We start from the raw sequence: 14,655 nt of genomic DNA on the forward strand, positions 1-14,655 counted from the left end.
AGCCTGTTATTACACCAGAACACACAGCCTCTTATTACACTAGAACACACAGCCTGTTATTACACCAGAACACACAGCCTGTTATTACACCAGAACACACAGCCTGTTATTACACTAGAACACACAGCCTGTTATTACACTAGAACACACAGCCTGTTATTACACTAGAACACACAGCCTGTTATTACACTAGAACACACAGCCTGTTATTACACTAGAACACACAGCCTGTTATTACACTAGAACACACAGCCTGTTATTACACTACAACACACAGCCTGTTATTACACTAGAACACACAGCCTGTTATTACACCAGAACACACAGCCTGTTATTACACTACAACACACAGCCTGATATTACACACAGCCTGTTATTACACCAGAACACACAGCCTGTTATTACACCAGAACACACAGCCTGTTATTACACCAGAACACACAGCCTGTTATTACACCAGAACACACAGCCTGTTATTACACTAGAACACACAGCCTGTTATTACACTAGAACACACAGCCTGTTATTACACCAGAACACACAGCCTGTTATTACACTAGAACACACAGCCTGTTATTACACTAGAACACACAGCCTGTTATTACACTAGAACACACAGCCTGTTATTACACACAGCCTGTTCTACACTAGAACACACAGCCTGTTATTACACACAGCCTGTTCTACACTAGAACACACAGCCTGTTATTACACACAGCCTGTTCTACACTAGAACACACAGCCTGTTATTACACACAGCCTGTTCTACACTAGAACACACAGCCTGATATTACACACAGCCTGTTCTACACTAGAACACACAGCCTGTTATTACACACAGCCTGATATTACAGACAGCCTGTTCTACACTAGAACACACAGCCTGATATTACACACAGCCTGTTCTACACTAGAACACACAGCCTGTTATTACACACAGCCTGTTCTACACTAGAACACACAGCCTGATATTACACACAGCCTGTTCTACACTAGAACACACAGCCTGATATTACAGACAGCCTGTTCTACACTAGAACACACAGCCTGTTATTACACACAGCCTGTTCTACACTAGAACACACAGCCTGTTATTACACTAGAACACACAGCCTGTTATTACACACAGCCTGTTATTACACTAGAACACACAGCCTGTTATTACACCAGAACACACAGCCTGTTATTACACACAGCCTGATATTACACACAGCCTGTTCTACACTAGAACACACAGCCTGTTATTACACTAGAACACACAGCCTGTTATTACACACAGCCTGTTATTACACACAGCCTGTTCTACACTAGAACACACAGCCTGTTCTACACTAGAACACACAGCCTGTTATTACACACAGCCTGTTCTACACTAGAACACACAGCCTGTTATTACACTAGAACACACAGCCTGTTATTACACACAGCCTGTTCTACACTAGAACACACAGCCTGTTATTACACTAGAACACACAGCCTGTTATTACACTAGAACACACAGCCTGTTATTACACTAGAACACACAGCCTGTTATTACACCAGAACACACAGCCTGTTATTACACTAGAACACACAGCCTGTTATTACACTAGAACACACAGCTTGTTATTACACTAGAACACACAGCCTGTTATTACACCAGAACACACAGCCTGTTATTACACTAGAACACACAGCCTGTTATTACACCAGAACACAGCCTGATATTACACTAGAACACACAGCCTGTTATTACACTAGAACACACAGCCTGATATTACACCAGAACACACAGCCTGTTATTACACTAGAACACACACAGCCTGTTATTACACTAGAACACACAGCCTGTTATTACACCAGAACACACAGCCTGTTATTACACCAGAACACACAGCCTGTTATTACACCAGAACACACAGCCTGTTATTACACTAGAACACACAGCCTGTTATTACACCAGAACACACAGCCTGTTATTACACTAGAACACACAGCCTGTTATTACACCAGAACACACAGCCTGTTATTACACTAGAACACACAGCCTGTTATTACACCAGAACACAGCCTGATATTACACTAGAACACACAGCCTGTTATTACACTAGAACACACAGCCTGATATTACACCAGAACACACAGCCTGTTATTACACTAGAACACACACAGCCTGTTATTACACTAGAACACACAGCCTGTTATTACACCAGAACACACAGCCTGTTATTACACCAGAACACACAGCCTGTTATTACACCAGAACACACAGCCTGTTATTACACTAGAACACACAGCCTGTTATTACACCAGAACACACAGCCTGTTATTACACTAGAACACACAGCGGGGGACATCAATCATAATATTGTAGTCGTATGAAAACACCAGGAGAGATGAGAAGGTGAGGAGCACAGGATGAAATGGCGTAACCACGGGAGACCGCGGTATTACACCAGAACACACAGCCTGTTATTACACTAGAACACACAGCCTGTTATTACACACAGCCTGTTATTACACCAGAACACACAGCCTGTTATTACACACAGCCTGTTATTACACTAGAACACACAGCCTGTTATTACACACAGCCTGTTATTACACCAGAACACACAGCCTGTTATTACACCAGAACACACAGCCTGTTATTACACTAGAACACACAGCCTGATATTACACTAGAACACACAGCCTGATATTACACCAGAACACACAGCCTGTTATTACACTAGAACACACAGCCTGTTATTACACCAGAACACACAGCCTGTTATTACACTAGAACACACAGCCTGTTATTACACTAGAACACACAGCCTGTTATTACACCAGAACACACAGCCTGTTATTACACTAGAACACACAGCCTGTTATTACACCAGAACACACAGCCTGTTATTACACTAGAACACACAGCCTGTTATTACACCAGAACACACAGCCTGTTATTACACCAGAACACACAGCCTGTTATTACACACAGCCTGTTATTACACCAGAACACACAGCCTGTTATTACACCAGAACACACAGCCTGTTATTACACCAGAACACACAGCGGGGGACATCAATCATAATAATGTAGTCGTATGAAAACACCAGGAGAGATGAGAAGGTGAGGAGCACAGGATGAAATGGCGTAACCACAGGAGACCGCGGTAGTGACACTTGTAACCGCGAAGACTCGGGTGAGTGACACTTGTAACCGCGAAGACTCGGGTGAGTGACACTTGTAACCGTGGAGACTCGGGTGAGTGACACTTGTAACCGTGGAGACCGTGGTAGTGACAGTGACAGGCATTCACAGAGGGAAGACGGGCCTAATCTCCAAACTGGATTTATTTTTTTTGTGTTCAGATGAAGAAAATAAAAAACGAACGTATTGATTCAGATCTTTAGGGAGAAGACAGAGAGAGACACTGATCTACGGTTTATATTCATTTAATTAGAATTTAATCTTATCGACGCATTTTTATAAAATTTTATTTCAGGAGGGTGACAGTTTGGAGAGGAGGACCACTGCCGCACTGGCTCCTGGGTGAGGTAATCACAGGGTGGTGATGGGATATGTAGTTCTCCTGTCCTGTCCACACACTCACCTTCCATCTCCCCACTTGTCCTGCTGCTTCCCTTACTGCTCCCTTCTGTACCTTTAGCCTTCTCCCTCTCTCTCTCGCTGTCCTCCAAGCCCTCCTCTCCTCCCCCCGGCCTCTCCTCTTCCTCCTCCTCCTCTCCCAGGTTCTTATAGTTGGGGCGTTTCTGGGCTCGCTTGCGCCCCCGATTGCAGGACAGCTCCAGAGACCGCTCCAGAGACTCGGGAGGCTTGGTGAAGCGACGGACGCCTGCGCTGACCTGGAGAGACAGAGGAAGGGAGGGAGGGACGGCGGGAGATGGAAGGAGGAGGGGGAGAGAGGGAGAGGGAGGAGGGGGGAGGGGGGAGACAGAGAGAGAGAGAGAGAGACAGAGAGAGACAGAGAGGGAGAGAGACAGAGAGAGAGAGAGAGAGACAGAGAGAGACAGAGAGAGAGAGACAGAGAGAGAGAGAGAGACAGAGAGAGAGAGAGAGAGAGAGAGACAGAGAGAGAGAGACAGAGAGAGAGAGAGACAGAGAGAGAGAGACAGAGAGAGAGAGAGAGAGAGAGAGAGACAGAGAGAGAGGGAGAGAGAGAAAATGTTAAAACACACAATGCTCATAGATTAAAGACAAGGCTAAGGAGCTTTAATTTTGTATAGTCATTTTGCTGTAAGTTCTGTCTCCATTTTGTGTTGTCTGCATTTTACTTAAATATTCGTGTCATTTTTCACAGCAGAATGGTAGACTGAGGACAGGTCCTGGATCAGTTTGTTAGCTACTGATCAACAACAAGTGGCCAACCAGAGGACAGGTTCTGGATCAGTTTGTTAGCTACTGATCAACAACAAGTGGCCAACCAGAGGACAGGTTCTGGATCAGTTTGTTAGCTACTGATCAACAACAAGTGGCCGACCAGAGGACAGGTTCTGGATCAGTTTGTTAGCTACTGATCAACAACAAGTGGCCGACCAGAGGACAGGTTCTGGATCAGTTTGTTAGCTACTGATCAACAACAAGTGGTCAACCAGAGGACAGGTTCTGGATCAGTTTGTTAGCTACTGATCAACAACAAGTGGCCGACCAGAGGACAGGTTCTGGATCAGTTTGTTAGCTCCTGATCAACCACAAGTGGCCAACCAGAGGACAGTTCCAACTCATCCCAAAGAACTTCAATGGGGTTGAGATCAGGGCACTGTGCAGACCAGTCAAGTTCTTCCACACCGATCTCAACAAGCCATTTCTGTATGGACCTCGCTTCGTGCACGGGGGGGGGGTCATTGTCAATCTGAAACAGGAAAGGGGCTTATCCAAACTGTTGCCACTAAGTTGGAAGCACAGAATCATCTAGAATGTCATTGTATGTTGTAGAGTTAAGATCTACCCTTCACTGGAACTAAAGGAGCCCGAAACCATGAACAACAGCCCCAGACCATTATTCCTCCTCCACCAAACTTTACAGTTGGCACTATGCATTGAAGCAGGTGGCGTTCTCCTGGCATCCTCCAAAACCCAGATGTGTCCGTTTTAACAGGACCCCACCACAGCAACAGTCAATGGAAGACAAGAATAACTAGGCCCGAGTTGAGCACACCACGGTGTGTGTGTGTGTGTGGTTGGTTCGTCTTCTCATCTTCGGGTCTGTCATTTCGTCTAAAGCTGTCATCCATTAACCACAATACACCACTGCTAAACAGGAAGTGATCTCACCTGCTGAGAAGGCCTGTTAAGCTGGGTTTATAGTAAACAGGTCACCTTGGGTGTTTGGAGGAGGGGTGTGTGTGTCTGTAATACAAATCTCCTGATCTCCTCTAGATATGATTTTACATGAACAACGACATGTTATCAGCTGGAAGAAATCCCCCCCCCTTTCATTTAAATCCTCTGGTTCTTCCTGGTGTCGACAAAACGGTCTACTTTCCTTCCCATAAGGAAGTGTATGAATTAATGAATTAATTTATGTGGAGTCTGCCACTAGCACAGCAACGGTCTACTTTCCATCCCATAAGGAAGTGTATGAATTAATGAATTAATTTATGTGGAGTCTGCCACTAGCACAGCAACGGTCTACTTTCCATCCCATAAGGAAGTGTATGAATTAATGAATTAAGGAACATATGGTATGAAAATAGCCCTAATGTGATATCAGTTTTTCAATTTTAATACATTTGCTAAAATTTCAAGAAACCTGTTTTTTTGCTTTGTTATAATGGGGTATTGTGATTTATGAGGGAGGGGGGGGGGGGGGTAAAAACAATGTAATCCATTTTAGAATAAGGCTTTAACGTAATAAGACGTGGAAAAAGTCCAGGGGTCTGAATACTTTCCGGACGCTCTGTAGCGTCAATCTATTCTCCACTTTTAACCACATTCTAGTACCATGTTTTGTTGCGTTGAAGGTGCACTGTGTGTGTGTGTGTGTGTGTGTGTGTGTGTGTGTGTCTTCAGTAGGTTCTGGTAAACCACTCACGTTTAGAAGAAAAAAAAATGGACACACACACACAGAGAACACACACAGACACACACACACACAGACACACATTAATTATTGTCAGCGCAAAAGTCTTGACTGACTGTTAAGCTGAGAGCCTTTACATACAACACACCGTTTAGATAGATAATACCCAGATATGCCTTGTTCCACCTCTCCCTTGTAGATTGGGGGGGGGGGGGGGGGGGGGGGGTGGTGGAACACACCATACCATAAGCTACTCTGGGTTCATCCTGTCTCTATCTGCAACGGGCGTTATCTTAACCCCCCCGCGGCCAGGATGTTTAAGGGCCATCTCTGACACAGTTACAACCACTTCCTGTTACTGGAATCACCAGCTGATAAGGTGTAATCACCAAAGTCGATCGGTTGTTAACTCCAGCTTCTATCAGGTAAAACCATACGCCCTGATTGGCTGCAGGGTGCTAGAGAGGACATCATGTATTCATGCCCTGATTAGCTGCAGGGTGCTAGGAGAGGACATCATGTATTCATGCCCTGATTAGCTGCAGGGTGCTAGAGAGGACATCATGTATTCATGCCCTGATTAGCTGCAGGGTGCTAGGAGAGGACATCATGTATTCATGCCCTGATTAGCTGCAGGGTGCTAGAGAGGACATCATGTATTCATGCCCTGATTAGCTGCAGGGTGCTAGGAGAGGACATCATGTATTCATGCCCTGATTAGCTGCAGGGTGCTAGAGAAGACATCATGTATTCATGCCCTGATTAGCTGCAGGGTGCTAGAGAGGACATCATGTATTCATGCCCTGATTAGCTGCAGGGTGCTAGAGAGGACATCATGTATTCATGCCCTGATTAGCTGCAGGGTGCTAGAGAGGACATCATGTATTCATGCCCTGATTAGCTGCAGGGTGCTAGAGAGGACATCATGTATTCATGCCCTGATTAGCTGCAGGGTGCTAGAGAGGACATCATGTATTCATGCCCTGATTAGCTGCAGGGTGCTAGAGAGGACATCATGTATTCATGCCCTGATTAGCTGCAGGGTGCTAGAGAGGACATCATGTATTCATGCCCTGATTAGCTGCAGGGTGCTAGAGAGGACATCATGTATTCACGCCCTGATTAGCTGCAGGGTGCTAGAGAGGACATCATGTATTCACGCCCTGATTAGCTGCAGGGTGCTAGGAGAGGACATCATGTATTCATGCCCTGATTAGCTGCAGGGTGCTAGGAGAGGACATCATGTATTCATGCCCTGATTAGCTGCAGGGTGCTAGAGAGGACATCATGTATTCATGCCCTGATTAGCTGCAGGGTGCTAGAGAGGACATCATGTATTCATGCCCTGATTAGCTGCAGGGTGCTAGAGAGGACATCATGTATTCATGCCCTGATTAGCTGCAGGGTGCTAGAGAGGACATCATGTATTCATGCCCTGATTAGCTGCAGGGTGCTAGAGAGGACATAATGTATTCATGCCGTGATTAGCTGCAGGGTGCTAGAGAGGACATCATGTATTCACGCCGTGATTAGCTGCAGGGTGCTAGAGAGGACATAATGTATAATGTATTCATGCGGGAGAATAACAGACGTGTCTGAATGATAATGTAGTCAATAGCACTCCACCAATCAGCCGATGGGAGATTGGAGAACATTCCAGAAGGACAACCATCTCTGCAGCACTCCACCAATCAGGCCTTTATGTTAGAGTGGCCAGACGGAAGCCACTCCTCAGCTCTCCACCAATCAGGCCTTTATGGTAGAGAGGCCAGACGGAAGCCACTCCTCAGCTCTCCACCAATCAGGCCTTTATGGTAGAGAGGCCAGACGGAAGCCACTCCTCAGCTCTCCACCAATCAGGCCTTTATGGTAGAGGCGCCAGACGGAAGCCACTCCTCAGCTCTCCACCAATCAGGCCTTTATGGTAGAGAGGCCAGACGGAAGCCACTCCTCAGCTCTCCACCAATCAGGCCTTTATGGTAGAGGCGCCAGACGGAAGCCACTCCTCAGCTCTCTACCAATCAGGCCTTTATGGTAGAGAGGCCAGACGGAAGCCACTCCTCAGCTCTCCACCAATCAGGCCTTTATGGTAGAAAGACCAGACGGAAGCCACTCCTCAGTGAAAAGGCACATGACAGCCCTCTTGGAGTTTGCCAAAAGGCACCTAAAGGACTCTCAGACCACGAGAAACAAGATTCTCTGGTCTGATGAAACCAAGATTGAACTCTTTGGCCTGAATGCCAAGCGTCATGTCTGGAGGAAACCTGGCACCATCTCTACGGTGAAGCATGGTGGTGGTGGCAGCATCATGCTGTGGGGATGTTTTTTCAGCGGCAGGGACTGGGAGACTAGTCAGGATCGAGGGAAAGATGAACGGAGAAAAGTACAGAGATTCTTGATAAAAAACCTCTCTTCAGAGCACTCAGCACCTCAGAAAGTGAACCTTCGCCCCAGTCTAACAGGACAACGATCCTAAACACACAGCCAAGACAACGTTGGAATGGCTTCGTGACAAATCTCTGAATGTCCTTGAGTGGCCCAGCCAGAGCCCGGATTTGAACCCGATCGAACATCTCTGGAGAGACCTGAAAATAGCTATGCAGCAACACTTCCCATCCACCCTGACAGAGCTTGAGAGGATCTGCAGAGAAGAATGGGAGAAACTCCCCAAATACAGGTGTGCCAAGCTTGTAGCGTCATACACAAGAAGACTTGAGGTTGTAATCGCTGCCAAAGGTGCTTCAACAAAGTACCCGAGTGAAGGGTCTGAATACTTATGGAACTGTGATATTTCTGTTTTAGCTTTGTCATTATGGGGTATTGTGATGTCATTATGGGGTATTGTGATGTCATTATGGGGTATTGTGATGTCATTATGGGGTATTGTGATGTCATTAGGGGGTATTGTGATGTCATTAGGGGGTATTGTGTGTAGATTGATGAGGAGGGGAAATAATTTTATACATTTTAGAAAAAGGCTGTAACAAAATAAAACCTGGACAAAGTTGAGGGGTCTGAATACTTTCCGAAGGTCACTGTGTGTGTGTGTGTGTGTGTGTGTGTGTGTGTGTACTCACTGTGTTTTTGTGCTGTGTGAAGACAGACAGGTCTCCGTTGAAGATGACTTCAGCCAGAGAGTTGACCAGCGGCTGGTAGTGGATGATGAGAAACACCTTGAGACAAACCCAACAAAAATAACAACGTTCATATGCAGTTTTATCACTGAACCACCATCCCTACGGTGAAGCGAGGTGAGGTGTGATGAGGTGTGGTGTGACGAGGTGTGGTGAGGTGTGATGAAGTGTGATGATGTGTGATGAGGTGAGGTGTGATGTAATGAGGTGAGGTGTAATGAGGTGGTGTGATGAGGTGTGATGAGGTGTGATGATGTGAGGTGTGATGTAATGAGGTGAGGTGTAATGAGGTGGTGTGATGAGGTGTGGTGAGGTGTGGTGAGGTGTGGTGTGGTGTGACGAGGTGTGGTGAGCTGTGATGAGGTGTGATGATGTGTGATGAGGTGAGGTGTGATGTAATGAGGTGAGGTGTAATGAGGTGAGGTGTGATGAGGTGTGATGAGGTGAGGTGTGATGAGGTGAGGTGTGATGAGGTGTGACGATGTGTGGTGTGACGATGTGTGGTGAGGTGAGGTGTGATGAGATGAGGTGTGGTGTGATGAGGTGTGATGAGGTGAGGTGAGGTGTGGTGTGATGAGGTGTGGTGAGGTGAGGTGTGATGAGATGAGGTGTGGTGTGATGAGGTGTGATGAGGTGAGGTGAAGTGTGGTGTGATGAGGTAAGATGAGGTGAGGTGTGGTGTGATGAGGTGTGGTGTGATGAGGTGTGGTGAGGTGTCATGAGGTGTGGTGTGATGAGGTGTGATGAGGTGAGGTGAGGTGTGGTGTGAAGAGGTGAGGTGTGATGTGAAGAGGTGTAGTGTGATGAGGTGTGATGTGAAGAGGTGAGGTGTGGTGTGAAGAGGTATGAAGCGGTGTGATGAGGTATGATGTGGTGAGGTGTGATGAGGTGTGATGAGGTGTAGTGAGGTGTGATGTGAAGAGGTGTTATGAGGTGTGGTGTGATGAGGTGTGATGTGAAGAGGTGAGGTGTGGTGTGAAGAGGTATGAAGCGGTGTGATGAGGTGTGATGTGGTGAGGTGAGGTGTGATGAGGTGTGATGAGGTGTAGTGAGATGTGATGTGAAGAGGTGAGGTGTGATGTGATGAGGTGTAGTGTGATGAGGTGTGATGTGAAGAGGTGAGGTGTGGTGTGAAGAGGTATGAAGCGGTGTGATGGGGTGAGGTGAGGTGTGATGAGGTGTGATGAGGTGTAGTGAGGTGTGATGTGAAGAGGTGAGGTGTGATGTGATGAGGTGTGATGAGGTGTAGTGAGGTGTGATGTGAAGAGGTGAGGTGTGGTGTGATGAGGTGTGGTGTGATGAGGTGTGGTGAGGTGTCATGAGGTGTGGTGTGATGAGGTGTGATGAGGTGAGGTGAGGTGTGGTGTGAAGAGGTGAGGTGTGATGTGAAGAGGTGTAGTGTGATGAGGTGTGATGTGAAGCGGTGAGGTGTGGTGTGAAGAGGTATGAAGCGGTGTGATGAGGTATGATGTGGTGAGGTGTGATGAGGTGTAGTGAGGTGTGATGTGAAGAGGTGTTATGAGGTGTGGTGTGATGAGGTGTGATGTGAAGAGGTGTGGTGTGAAGAGGTATGAAGCGGTGTGATGAGGTGTGATGTGGTGAGGTGAGGTGTGATGAGGTGTGATGAGGTGTAGTGAGGTGTGATGTGAAGAGGTGAGGTGTGGTGTGATGAGGTGTGGTGTGATGAGGTGTGGTGAGGTGTCATGAGGTGTGGTGTGATGAGGTGTGATGAGGTGAGGTGAGGTGTGGTGTGAAGAGGTGAGGTGTGATGTGAAGAGGTGTAGTGTGATGAGGTGTGATGTGAAGAGGTGAGGTGTGGTGTGAAGAGGTATGAAGCGGTGTGATGAGGTATGATGTGGTGAGGTGTGATGAGGTGTGATGAGGTGTAGTGAGGTGTGATGTGAAGAGGTGTTATGAGGTGTGGTGTGATGTGAAGAGGTGTGGTGTGAAGAGGTATGAAGCGGTGTGATGGGGTGAGGTGAGGTGTGATGAGGTGTGATGAGGTGAGGTGTGATGAGGTGTGATGAGGTGAGGTGAGGTGTGATGTGAAGAGGTGAGGTGTGATGTGATGAGGTGTAGTGTGATGAGGTGTGATGTGAAGAGGTGAGGTGTGGTGTGAAGAGGTATGAAGCGGTGTGATGGGGTGAGGTGAGGTGTGATGAGGTGTGATGAGGTGTAGTGAGGTGTGATGTGAAGAGGTGAGGTGTGATGTGATGAGGTGTGATGAGGTGTAGTGAGGTGTGATGTGAAGAGGTGAGGTGTGGTGTGAAGAGGTATGAAGCGGTGTGATGGGGTGAGGTGAGGTGTGATGAGGTGTGATGAGGTGTAGTGAGGTGTGATGTGAAGAGGTGAGGTGTGATGTGATGAGGTGTGATGAGGTGTAGTGAGGTGTGATGTGAAGAGGTGAGGTGTGGTGTGATGAGGTGTGATGAGGTGTAGTGAGGTGTGATGTGAAGAGGTGAGGTGTGGTGTGAAGAGGTATGAAGCGGTGTGATGAGGTGTGATGTGGTGAGGTGAGGTGTGATGAGGTGTGATGAGGTGTAGTGAGGTGTGATGTGAAGAGGTGTTATGAGGTGTAGTGTGATGAGGTGTGATGTGAAGAGGCGAGGTGTGGTGTGAAGAGGTATGAAGCGGTGTGATGGGGTGTGATGTGGTGAGGTGAGGTGTGATGAGGTGTGATGAGGTGTAGTGAGGTGTGATGTGAAGAGGTGTTATGAGGTGTGGTGTGATGAGGTGTGAAGCGGTGTGATTAGGTGTGATGTGATGAGGTGTCATGAGGTGTGATGAGGTGTGGTGTGGTGATGAGGTGTGGTGTGATGTGGTGTGAAGAGGTGTGATGAGGTGTGGTGTGAAGAGGTGTGATGAGGTGTCATGAGGTGTGGTGTGATGAGGTGTGATGAAGTGTGGTGAGGTGTGGTGTGATGAGGTGTGATGAGAAGAGGTGTGATGTGGTGAGGTGTGATGAGGTGTGATGAGGTGTGATGTGGTGAGGTGTGATGTGAAGAGGTGTGATGAGGTGTGGTGTGATGAGGTGTGGTGAGGTGTGGTGTGGTGAGGTGTGGTGAGGTGTGGTGTGAAGAGGTGTGATGAGGTGTGGTGAGGTGTGGTGAGGTGTGGTGAGGTGTGGTGTGATGAGGTGTGATGAGGTGAGATGAGATGTGGTGAGATTAGATGTGGTGTGATGTGAAGAGGTGTGATGTGATGTGAAGAGGTGTGATGAGGTGAGATTGTGTGTGTAGGTACATACCTGTGACAGTAGGTTAAGGGACACCTGAGGGTTGATCTTACGATCTTCAGACTGAAACACAGACGACAATATGTCAGATACACATTAGTATTGGTTACACAGTACATACACACACCCCTCCACCTACCTGTTCAGGGCAGACCAGAGAGAAGACGTAGAGAGGCAGGAACAGACGGTTGAGCAGGTGGTCTGTCAGGACATCGTTCAGGAACTCACAGTTGATAGTCAGGATATCGTTCAGGTAGTGGAGATGGTCGAGATGCTCTGCTACCAAGTCACTCAGCTTCCCCCGGTTACGATGCCTGGAGGGGGGAGAGGGAGAGAGACAGGGAGAGAGGAGAGAGAGAGTCAGAGAGAGGAGAGAGAGAGAGAGAGAGAGAGTGAGACAGAGACAGAGAGAGAGACAGAGAGAGAGACAGAGAGAGAGAGAGAGAGAGAGGGAGACAGAGGAGAGAGACAGAGAGAGAGAGAGAGAGACAGAGACAGAGACAGAGACAGAGAGAGACATAGACATAGAGAGACATAGAGAGAGACAGAGAGAGGGAGAGAGAGACAGAGAGAGAGAGAGAGAGACAGAGACAGAGACAGAGACAGAGAGAGACATAGACATAGAGAGACATAGAGAGAGACAGAGAGAGGGAGAGAGAGACAGAGAGAGGGAGAGAGAGACAGAGAGAGAGAGAGAGAGAGAGACAGAGAGAGAGAGAGACAGAGAGAGGGAGAGAGAGAGAGAGAGAGAGGGGGAGAGAGAGAGAGACACAGAGAGAGAGAGAGAGACAGAGAGAGAGAGACAGAGAGAGAGAGAGACAGAGAGAGGGAGAGGGAGAGAGGAAGTGAGAGAGAGAGAGACAGAGACAGAGACAGAGACAGAGAGAAGAGAGAGAGAGAGAGAGAGACAGAGAGAGACAGAGAGAGAGAGGAGAGAGAGACACAGAGAGAGAGAGAGAGAGAGAGAGAGAGAGGTGGTATGTACATAAAAGTGTGTAACGATCTAGTCTGTAACTGCTATGGTTTTGTGTTTCACAACATGTATCTGCAGTGCAAACACAACCTTCCCAAGGGTACAATATCTTCATCAGATAACTGTAAGGTAGAAAGTCTAAACTGATACAACACTGACACCTAGTGGACACAGGGGAGAATGACCCATCTGAAGGTTAGATAGAGACCCCTAGTGGACAGAGGGGAGAATGACCCATCTGAAGGTTAGATAGAGACCTAGTGGACAGAGGGGAGAATGACCCATCTGAAGGTTAGATAGAGACCCCTAGTGGACACAGGGGAGAATGACCCATCTGAAGACTAGATAGAGACACCTAGTGGACAGAGGGGAGAATGACCCATCTGAAGGTTAGATAGAGACGCCTAGTGGACACAGGGGAGAATGACCCATCTGAAGGTTAGATAGAGACCCCTAGTGGACAGAGGGGAGAATGACCCATCTGAAGACTAGATAGAGACACCTAGTGGACACAGTGAGAATGACCCATCTGAAGAGTAGATAGAGACCCCTAGTGGACAGAGGGGAGAATGACCCATCTGAAGGTTAGATAGAGACCCCTAGTGGACAGAGGGGAGAATGACCCATCTGAAGGTTAGATAGAGACCCCTAGTGGACACAGGGGAGAATGACCCATCTGAAGACTAGATAGAGACCCCTAGTGGACACAGGGGAGAATGACCCATCTGAAGGTTAGATAGAGACCCCTAGTGGACAGAGGGGAGAATGACCCATCTGAAGGTTAGATAGAGACCCCTAGTGGACACAGGGGAGAATGACCCATCTGAAGACTAGACAGAGACCCCTAGTGGACAGAGGGGAGAATGACCCATCTGAAGACTAGATAGACCCCTAGTGGACACAGGGGAGAATGACCCATCTGAAGACTAGATAGAGACACCTAGTGGACAGAGGGGTGAATGACCCATCTGAAGACTAGATAGACACCTAGTGGACACAGGGGAGAATGACCCATCTGAAGACTAGACAGAGACCCCTAGTGGACAGAGGGGAGAATGACCCATCTGAAGACTAGATAGAGACACCTAGTGGACAGAGGGGAGAATGACCCATCTGAAGGTTAGATAGAGACCCCTAGTGGACACAGGGAAGAATGACCCATCTGAAGACTAGATAGAGACCCCTAGTGGACAGAGGGGAGAATGACCCATCTGAAGACTAGATAGAGACCCCTAGTGGACACAGGGGAGAATGACCCATCTGAAGGTTAGATAGAGACCCCTAGTGGACAGAGGGGAGAAT

At 47.6% G+C, this 14,655-nt stretch overlaps 1 protein-coding gene across 4 annotated transcripts in view; it reads right to left on the reverse strand.

The window, feature by feature from the left end:
- The window catches only part of LOC118948709 (protein CLEC16A-like), an 87,330-nt gene that overhangs the window by 53,533 nt on the left and 19,142 nt on the right, over positions 1-14,655 (reverse strand). For 2 of the 4 annotated variants that reach the window (XM_036973393.1, XM_036973392.1), the window contains 4 exons: positions 12,520-12,694; positions 12,393-12,443; positions 9,089-9,184; positions 3,633-3,834 (listed from right to left, as the gene is read on the reverse strand). In XM_036973393.1, coding sequence (XP_036829288.1) covers positions 3,633-3,834; positions 9,089-9,184; positions 12,393-12,443; positions 12,520-12,694 — 524 coding nt within the window. Of the gene's footprint in view, positions 1-3,581; positions 3,835-9,088; positions 9,185-12,392; positions 12,444-12,519; positions 12,695-14,655 lie in introns of all 4 variants that reach the window. The other 2 variants (XM_036973391.1, XM_036973389.1) reach the window with 1 other exon arrangement.

Source organism: Oncorhynchus mykiss, unplaced genomic scaffold (assembly GCF_013265735.2).
Source record: "Oncorhynchus mykiss isolate Arlee unplaced genomic scaffold, USDA_OmykA_1.1 un_scaffold_246, whole genome shotgun sequence".
Lineage (NCBI taxonomy): Eukaryota > Metazoa > Chordata > Actinopteri > Salmoniformes > Salmonidae > Oncorhynchus > Oncorhynchus mykiss.